The following is a 10,946-nucleotide window of genomic DNA, read 5'->3' on the forward strand; positions in this document are numbered from 1 at the left end:
GTAGCATTGCACAAATCATTACTCATGATAAAAGATTTATCAGGGTTAGATATTAGCACTAGCCCATTTCTACTTTCGCGGATGTCAAAGTTATCCTTAGTGCTGGTGAAATGTTTTGGAAGAAGATGAAGAGTTCCTATATCATGTACGAATGTTGTCTATATTCGGGGCAGTCAACTTCCTAGACTATTTCATTTTTATGCCTGTCTACTGATTAATCACTGTCTTGTATAAACCCATTCAGGTCTATATGGCCATCATGACAAATCTGCATATTTGGCATGACGTCAATGACTCCCCAGGTAACACTGTCTTGTTTCCACCCCTATGAGTCAGCTAACTGGTCTATATCCTCAGGACAGCCAGGGATACATATATATCTTTTTAATTAGGGTCGTATCTGAAGTACCCATATCCCTTGAAATAAATCAAAGTAGGATCTCAAAAACGAATTTTCAACTTGGGGTAACTTTCTGCACACACTTAAAAAATTGGGCCAGCTTAAATGTATGCCAAAGGATTTTGTTTTCCTGATTCATTTATTTTTGGAGTCTTTGTCCCATTTTGCCCCCTGGTCTTTCTTTGTCTGTACTGACCTGTGAAGATCCAGGGTAGAATAGGTCTTCAGCAACCCATGCTTGCCGTAAAATGTGATTATGCTTGTCGTAAGAGGAGACTATCGGGATCGAGTGGTCAGGCTTGCTGACTTGGTTGATGCATGTCATCGATCCCAATGCATGGATTGATGCTCATGTTGTCAATCAGTGGATTGTCTGGTCCAGACTCTATTACAAACAGACTGCCGTCATATAGCTGGAATATTGCTGAGTGCGGCGTTAAACAACAAACCAACTAACTTTGTCTGTACTGACATTACTGTCCAAGGTCTGCTCTTTTCACAGGTACTATACTGTTAGAGGTTTTCAACATTGGTCTTGAAGTTGTTACTGATAAACAGTCAAAAATCACCAAAACTTTTGATTTTTTGATAACTTCAAAAGGCCATAAATTCATTAGCTTGGTGGTTTTGATCTGTTTTAGTGTCACCTTCAAATGCACATTTCCATGAGCTTTCCACATACAACTAGAACTATCTACAACACATGGTATGGTTTCTATAAGGAGTCATGTGACCTGCCCCTAATGCATTATGGTTGGAAATTACATTTGAACCCGGTTTGGCCATGCAGACAATATGGACATTACGACATATCTAATAGTTTGGCGTGACATCACTCAGAATGAATGGACACTGAGTCTAATACTGAGAGTTCAGTGTTAATGGTCATTAAAATTTATTTCCTTGAAAATAAATATCTGCAACTTGTTAGTGATAATAAAGATTCAGTATTATTAGTTGCCTGCAGTCAGGGTTAGAAACCAATTTTATGGTCACTAGTCAGTAAAAGTGAGGTGAGGTGAAATTGGGTTTAACGTCGCGTCCAAGATTATTGCACTTATATAGCGACGTGCATGTACGTGTATGTGTTTTGTGTTTGTGTGGCTGCTTGTACTAGTCCGGACTGATGCCGATTTACAGTGCTAGCTCACTGAGATACCATGCCGCAGTTTAACATGAATACCCCACTCAGACACAGTATACTGACTCCGAGCCGACTCAGTCCTTGTTTTAGTCCCTTAATGCCTAGCGCCAGACAGGGTAACAACAAGTACCATCTTTTAACGTCTTTTGGTATGACGCGGCCGGGGATCGAACCCTGGACCTTCCGCTCTCCGGGCGGACGCTCTACCACCAGACCACGGAGGCGGCTAGTCCGTAAAAATGATCCCCATAGTTGCAATGTACCTAATGGTAAAAGTGGATATTCACAAGGTCAGGTGAAATGGGGTTTAACGTTGCATCCAAAATTATTGCACTTATATAGCGACATGTATGTAAGTGTTTAGATGTCTGCTTGTACTAGTCCGGACTAATGCCGATTTTATAGTGCTAGCCCACTGAGATACCATGCCGCAGTTTAACATGAATACCCCATTCAGACACAGTATACTGACTCTGAGTCCTTGTTTTAGTCCCTTAATGCCTAGCTCCAGACAGGGTAACAACAAGTACCATCTCTTAACGTCTTTTGGTATGACGAGGCCAGGGATCGAACCCCGGACCTTCCATTCTCAAGGCGGACACTCTACCACTAGACCACGGAGGCGGTCCCGAACATTCACAAGGAAATGTCATTACTCTATCAGCGAGATCAGTCCATCAAAATTTACCAGTCTCTGACAAGCGGAATTATGTTAATTTCAAACCCTGTGCAAATGAGTTTCCAAGTTTCACGTACAAGATGATCCAATTCACAAATTCCCAAGCACCTGCTTACGTTAGGTATGCTCCTAATACCGTTACAGCCCTGCTGCTCAGTCGGAACTGTCGGTTCTGTAACAATGTAAACATCCTGGTAACACTCAAACAAATTACAGGATCAAATATGATACATGTCATTCTTCCCTGGACACTAACCCGATGCCTGAAGCAGATAATGCATCAGTGGGATGTCCTTCACTGTCCCAACAACCAGATCTGCTCAGCATCATTCTGACACATAAGCCCCCCAAAGCATTCCAAGAAGCTAAACTCAATATTCATATTTGTAAATCTTCATGCCAATGTAAAATTTGTTGGACAAGCTATATTTAGGCAGGTGAATTGTTCGCTATGAACAGTAATTGTACATTTGATGATGTAGAGGAAATGAAACAATGACCGCAGTAATAGGCACTCTCTCATATTGCTAGGCACAACTTAGAGAACCTTGATCTTGATTAATCATGTTGGTAGCAGAAGTAGACATAAACTCATCTCCAAATCAGTGTTTCGGCCAGACTCTGAGCTCAAGAGCTGAGAGTGCAGTAGCATGATTCACCGATGCAATGCATCATGATATATGCTTCGTTTGGAATCAATACGTATTGCCACTACTCCGAAACCCAGTTTTAGTCAAATTTATTTTGGAATAGTGAGCTCAGCTTAATAGTCCATATGTTAAGATTAAACTCTACTGAGAAGATCCACTGACATGTTTGACAAAATGTTTTTGGCAGACTAAATAAATTATTATCTGTACATAAGGGTCTACGAAACAGCACTGATAAGTTTCATAATGTATGGGTAATGTCTTTCAGTAACATGGGAATGAACATTAAATAGGTGAGGTGAGTTGAAATGAAATGGGGTTTAACATCGCGTAGCTCACTGAGATACCATGCCGCTGTTTAACATGAATACCCCACTCAGACACAGTATACTGACTCCGAGCTGACCAGTCCTTGTTTTAGCCCCTTAATGCCGAGCGCCAGGGAGGGTGACAACAAGTACCATCTTTTAACGTCTTTTGGGATGACGCGGCCAGGGATTAAACACCAAACATACCCTCTCTCCGCTCTACCACTAGACCACGGAGGCGGTCAAATAAACCTTAGTGAGAGAGTGAGTATGGTTTTACGCCGCTTTTAGCAATATTCCAGCAATATCACGGCAGGGGACACCAGAAATGGGCTTCACACTTTGTACCCATGTCGGGAATCGAACCCGGGTCTTCGGCGTGACGAGCGAACGCTTTAACCACTAGGCTACACGACCGCCCCCAAATAAACCTTAAATAAACATGTAATATGTTAACATAAAACAACAAGAATATAATAAAAACTTTCTATTATCAAGATTAGAATATAGTTGCGTAATTTTAATCTGATACAAGATCAAGATACATGTATCCAATCACATACAATGTAATAGTCATACTGTATGTCATGGTACTGATGACTCACTTTGGTGGGCTATGTGTGATACTTGTCAATGATAGCCGGGGGTTTTCCCAGCCTCAAGCCACTAGTGGCATCGGCATTGATCAGAGGGTTAGCATGACCATCAAACACATCCAATAAGAAGTAATCATGTGAGAAAATAAGAGCAAGACTTAGTGAGTGAGGGAGTGAGTGAATGTTGTTTTACATCGCAGCAATGTTCACAGCACAGCACACAGCCTTTGAATACTCAAGCCTCCTCCCATATTATTAATATTCACATTTTCTTCATTTTCTTCAACTACTTTATTTTGCATGTTTAATTTATCAAATCAACAGAAAAAGCTATCTTTAAATACAATCCTATCCAGCCTTCTTTGGGTACATTATTTACGATCTTTGTAATCACTGACATTTTTTTTAAGGGTCTTTCTCATGTGATATTTTTATGTGCAATTTGGAAAGAAATAGCAATGCATCCATCAAGCAAGGAATTGAAGGAAATAAAATCAGCAGAACAATAAATCTATGAGATGTTTGTACAGATATATACAGCTGCTGCACGTGGATAACAAGTGTGGAATGAAGACCAATATTCATATTATTACCAATTTTGTATGAGAAATGGCCCACTCTGTAGATATTACCAATAAGGGTAGAATGAACATGTCTGATAACTTTCCGCTGTATACACATGTGCAATTTAGCAATTCTCAGTGTTGATAGGTCATCGAAGCCAGATGACGTCACAGAGCTTTATCATGTTCAGCATGTTGAGAAACAGATTTGCTGTTATTCATTGTTCATGACGTCACAAATTAATAAAATACATTATGTCATTTGAACAAGTGGCTGCCTTTAGTGAAATTTCTCTGAAGGGCTGACATTTCATACATTTTATTCTTCATTTTCTCTCTAAAAACGTGAGTGAGTAGAAAGAATAGCCTACATGAAACTCAGAATTACAGACTATCTGTCCTCCTTGAATGAATGCTGTAATTTCCCCACCAAAGACTCAGGACTTACACAATTTATTCACTCGGACAGATAATCTGTAATTCCCAGTATCTAGTTGATTGTTCCCTAATTCTCTCTCTGTTTTCCTTTTTTTGCTTTCATCATTTACATCTGTTTATTTTGTGGAAACCAAAGATTCAGAATGTGGTTCACCATGCCTCCCTGTAGCACAAAGACTACGATCCACTGAGGGAAGGCAGACCATGATAGTTCCAGAATGTATAACATTTAACAAAGTTGAAAATCTGTTATGGTTTCCAGTGTCAAACATGACTAAAAACATGTTTGACAAAAGGCAATCTCAGCTCCATATCTATGTCCTCTGAAAACAAAAATGGAGAATCCTATATGAAATTAGTTCAGGTAAAACCTTGATTAACAAGTCACAAATATCAAAATGGAGGATGGTATTTATGAAGGCGGTGATTGTTTATTGATCATGTTGTTTCTTAAAGGATTGGCTTATCTCTTATTTATAGTGTATTGTGATAAAGACATCACTTACTTAGCCTGTGTCAGAAAGTCTACTAGACCAAATTGTCTCCTGGCATCGTTTACTGTAGATTGTAGTTTGAACATATGGACTATTATTAGCTAAGCGTACTAGACCAAAAGAATTACACTAGACCATAGGGCGAGTGTCAAAGTCACAGACTGCTTATTTACAGAATACATGAAATAACTTAAGGATTTCAAATCACGACAACTTAGTGAACTCTAACCATGTCTGGTAAAGTCTATACAAGAAGAACAAGTAGAACAAATGGAACATTCACATACTTAATCTAACAATTTCTTTTTAACTTGCTGAATTTAATTTTAATTACTTTAGAGCCGCCAGTATTGACTTCTTTTCCTGAAAATAGTGAGAGTTTTGTGAGACAATTCTCTTCTTGCTTTTCAGTATGCCGACACTGGATAAAGCATGTTGTCTATTTGCCGATCAGCAACGCCTGTCTGCAGCTGTCCTTAATGGTCTACACAATTGTTTCCATAATTCTCCACGCTTCACTTCTTGCACATTCAATTTAATCTGCTGCTGTATTTCTTATTGAAGAGGACGATTATCACTGAAGCGAACATTATACATCATTCTCAAACCTACAAATAAATTCAGTCTCTAATGACTCCATGTTAACATTCTTAAATATTTCTCAAGTTCACAAAGAAAAAGTGCAACACATTATAACTTCCTTCATTATGCAATTGTAAGTGTTAAGTCCAGACCCTGCACACACACACACCTAAACTAATTGCTTCTGAGTTCTCACGGTTATACTAATATAATTTACCTGGAATAATATGCAGTATTTGACACGAAATCTTATCTTGTTAAGATTTCTTGTAGAATGGCATTTTGTGCGATCATGACATCACAATCATTAATGAAACTGAGCCCACACCTAAGAAGAGTGTAACGTAATACTCCGTAAAATTGATATCATGGATATTGTTACATACAAATGGAAACGACTACATTGTACTAATAATAAAGTTGTAGTTTGACCAGAAAAAAATATTGAAATCTTATAATGAAATAAGTAACATTCATCATGTTCATAGATGAGAAAAACAGCTTTACACTGAGATCAGTCAATGTTTCATAACTATGCAAGAATGCAAAGGTGCAAACTGTTGTGTGTTCTCTTGTGACGACATAGATGGGATGACTCACTGGAACTACCGTCAAACATTAGATAGATGAATCAGACAGATTCAATTGGACTATAAATGTGACTCTACAATATATGTCATTTTGAGTTGAAAATTCACAGGCAATTGTAAATGTGATTTTCAAGGTGGAATGAATGAGTTGGTGTATGAAATATGTACAAGTGAACAAACATAACTCAACACTCTTTTTCACACCCTCGCCAACATTCACTGCTTCTGATGAAGAGGTCTCAATCGATCATGATGACTCTCTATTTTAATCCAGCTGATCAATCATTTTAGGGAACTTCAAAGGCAAGTTCCACATCATACAAACATACCCATTTTACTGAACAATGAGTATAGCATATCTGAACAATGAGTATAGCATATAATAAAAATACTTTGTCCAGACATTCAAGAATTCTTCAGATTCCTGCCAAGCTTCAGTAAAGTATATTAAGTAATTCATATTTTTAGTGCCATGCAATGTCTAAATCAGCATTACAATACATTTTACTAGAGGGGCGTTCGGGGAGCCAAGTGATTAAAGCATTTGCTCGTCACGCCGAAGACCCGGGTTCGATTCCCAACATGGGTACAATGTGTAAGGCCCATTTCTGGTGTCCCCCGCTGTGATATTGCTGGAATATTGCTAAAAGCGACATAAAACCATACTCACTCACTCACTCAGATTTTACTGGAAGAGTGATAAGACTCATTAGTTAGTCCACAGCAATACACATACTGGTTTAAGATAGGTTTATAATTCTTAGAATAGGAATGTGACTTACCTCACTGCGATGTCCTCGGAGATTGAAGTTTGAACGAGGTGGGGCTTCATACTTGCGACAATGGCTGGTAGTAAATGTGACTCCAACAACGCCCTTAGCGTTACCACTAGCCAACCACCCTTCCATATAATACTGGGACCGGTTGAGTTTCCATCCTCCACCTTCATCAGGTAGCCCATCGGGAACCTTCCCCATCCATGACAAGGAATGGATGGTGGAATCTGTACGAGTAGATGTCGTCTGCTCAAAATGGACATGCATCTTTGATGATGAACTTATTACTCAGAAAAGTCTGATGAAAATGTTAGGCTCCAGTTGTAAATGATGTAATGAAGAATATGTTGTTGATGAAAAAATGCTAATAACGAGATAGAAAGGTCTCCATACGCTGGTCCTCAGCTGTTGATAACTTCTTCAATAGCCTGAAAACAAACAGTCTTCAAAAGAACACCCATTTGGAGTTCAAATGTTTGAAGTAGATGGAGCCAATAGGTATCACAGTAACAATATTTTGATTATACTCAATCTTCGACTAAAAGCATCCACATCTTTCATCTCTTCTTTACCCACAAGCTGACCAAACAACTCAAGTTTTAATCATACAAGCCATGAGAGCTAGGCACTTCTCATGTCGATGTTTTTTTGTCGCCTCATTTTAAAACCAGCATAACTGTGTTGGTGAATCAATAGCCTGTCATCATAGCGCAGTTCAACTTCAGTCTTGATTGCAACGCTGTTACATCCATGACTTATTAAATTGGTGCATTGTCCATGATATGGTCATGGCACCACACTTTTTCTCTGTTGGGAGTCGAATAACACTCTCCGCTACTCTTATCAGTATTGTGTATATCCTTTAACCAATCAATAAATGTTGAGCAAATTACTTGAATACTTTTACATACATTCTCCTTGTAACTGGTACCAAATGACACTAATTCTTACAATGCAGTGTCGGTGGTTTTGTTATTCAATTTCACAGTTCGTAACCATGGTAAACAAGCCTAAAGGTTTCCTTACTTGCTCTCGTCTTTCATCCACTGTTTAATAAGGAAATGAAACAAGGAATATGATGGATGCTCAGTCATGTCCGCAGTTCAATACTGGATCACACGTATCATTGAGAGGATTTGCGAGTCAACGATGATGGTAAAACTGTCAAAATCACCAAGGTGTCACCAAGCTTAAAATGTCATCGCGTTCACATATCCTTGCTTGTCCAATCTGCAACTTGTCAGAGAAGTCCTTCATTAGCCACGGAGCGAGTCCAGTACACTTGGTCCGCCCTCTGTGGCAAATGGGAGTCTGGTCAGTGCCTCCACTTAACTGAAGAGGAAATTGTCATCTTAGCGATTATTCCGCCCAGCCAGTGAGAAAGTATCTCTCACATCATAACTCGGCTCGCTCACAGCTAGCATTGCTCGTTCCGATGTTTCACAGTAACTTGGGCCATAGGAAGTGATCAATTTTTTTCTTGGGCTTGCGTCCTGTTTCTATTGTTTCTCCGAGTCTTTGAATAATGGTGTCACCGGCCCGTTCCTTAGACCTGCCTTGCTTCAAACTGACTCATTCAGCGTGATCAGGGATAGATCGGGCACGCTCGCCTGCATCCCTGGTGCGTTAGTATCGACGGTCGCTGTGAGAGTAAATGGGAGTTTTAGGTATTACGGCCTATCCCTGTCTGTTGTAACAGCTCCCGAGTGATTAGTTTTCGGACACATTTTCATTCTACTAACGAAATTGTTCTCTCGTGATCAAGTCAGTTCGTCTGCAGTCTTCTTAGATACTGCCACTGCGCATGCCTCTCTCGACCACATGCAACTTCCGTATCTGTCAAAACACAGTGGGCGTGTCACAATGGCTGAAAGCGATGTTTGGTGATGCTGGCTGCTTTCTCTCTCGGCAACCCACTGCTCTCGCAAGCATCAACTGGGATATGTCGCTTACAAATTATATGGCATGCCCGCAGCAAAAGATCTTTCGACCCAGGCGGAATACAATCGATTTTTTCGGTCGGCTGCAACTAACATGAGCTAAAAATAGAAGCGCACGTGCAGTAAATAATGGCACAGAGCTTCCTTGAGTGATTAAAGAATACAAAATATAGCAATTGTAATAGGTCCTCAATCGCACTTAAAAACCTTTTATAAATCATTGGAATGTTTATACACTATTTTTGTTCATGTTTTTTTATCTGCGTTTGAATCAATAAAGGCACACACATACACAAATAAACGGATAAATTAGAAGGAATACATTTGCGGATACTCGACCCTCGCCTTAGTCAGGAAAATAACATCACTTCGAGCACGGATACGGCTTTTTAAAAAAGGAGGGTTGCGTTTAACATAAATACACATGTACATCTATACATACATATGTACAACATGTTGACGAGTCTATATAGTTCGCGAAACAATTTGCGTTTAATATTCGTATTACTTTTGTTGAAACTTGAAACCATATTCAGTGATTGAGTTATGTTTTATTTTACATTTATAGAATACTTTAAAAACTAGGAATATACACGTTGTGGGGTAATGTAATCGATACTGGACCAGTCAAACCATGTGCAGTGATTGATATTGTGTTCACCGATACACGCCGTCGGGGTACGATGTAAACTAACTCGCGCGGGAAATACAAGAGTCCTGACTCTCGTTTCATGAAATCAGTATGACACACATGCTCGTAAAAAATTCTCTTTTTATCTACTTGTATCTAAGATATCTTCTTCGTTTTCCAGAAATCTTTACTACTCCTCGCTCAGTTTCCAGAAATAGTTTGTCATCTCTGAAAAGGCTGGACAGCTCGACGAGGGTTCCATGTACATGTACCGTATTTCCTCTATCAGACGCCCGGACTTCTATTTATTTCGGACAAGCCTTTGACCCGGCGTCAATTAGAGTTCCACAAAGCGATCTTAGGGCTAAGTTGATTGTAACTCACTAAGTATGCGATCTTAAATTTTTGTTACGATCAGCCGCCCGTTCCACAAAGCAATCTTAACTAAGAGAGTTGTAAGTTAAGATCAAAATGCTAAATTGCTTCGGACCAACTTAGGATTGCTAAAATTGATCTTAAATATTGTACCATAACAACAAAGATGGCGACTTTTATTATGGTGTGCAAAGAAATGCGTCGTCTGCTAAACATGACCAAGGGTTGCCACTCCAAGGGAAAATTTCGTATCTTTATGGCTGAAGATTCCGATCTTTGTTAAGATCGGCTACTTAAGAACATGTAAAGTTACAATCGCCCTAAGATCGCTTTGTGGAACGGTTGCAAACTTTAGCTAAGACAATTTTAGAATCGACGTAAGTCTCTAAGATTTATTGTAGTTACGTCAATTAGAGACCCGGCGTCTAATAGAGGAAATACGGTATTTCTTTTTGCAACATGGCGACTCTCCTCTGTAAGGTTGCAGGTCACCGTCTTACAACTGATGCTTATTTAAGTAATGCTCCACTATCAATGTGTCTATCGAGTAAAGTTGGTTGGTTGGTTTGTTGTTTAACGCCGCACTCTGTAAATAATCGAGTCTTGATCAGACAATCCAGTGATTAATATCATGAGCATCGATCAACGCAATTGGGATCGATGACATGCATCAACAAAGTCAGCGAGCCTGACCACCCGATCCCGTTAGTCGCCTTTTAACGACAAGCATAGTCACCTTTTACGGCAAGCATGGGTTGCTGAAGACCTATTCTACCCCGG

At 39.5% G+C, this 10,946-nt stretch overlaps 1 protein-coding gene across 1 annotated transcript in view; it reads right to left on the reverse strand.

The window, feature by feature from the left end:
- Positions 1–9,028, reverse strand: part of LOC124116419 (tubby-related protein 4-like) — a 246,982-nt gene extending 237,954 nt beyond the window's left edge. The window contains exon 1 of the mRNA XM_048383632.1: positions 7,227–9,028. Within this exon, the coding sequence (XP_048239589.1) occupies positions 7,227–7,487 (261 nt within the window). The 5' untranslated portion in view covers positions 7,488–9,028. The remainder of the gene's footprint in view (positions 1–7,226) is intronic.
- Positions 9,029–10,946: the final 1,918 nt, after the last annotated feature.

The sequence above is a fragment of the Haliotis rufescens genome, unplaced genomic scaffold (assembly GCF_023055435.1).
Source record: "Haliotis rufescens isolate VD_foot unplaced genomic scaffold, xgHalRufe1.0.p SCAF_5, whole genome shotgun sequence".
In the NCBI taxonomy this organism is placed as follows: Eukaryota; Metazoa; Mollusca; class Gastropoda; order Lepetellida; family Haliotidae; genus Haliotis; species Haliotis rufescens.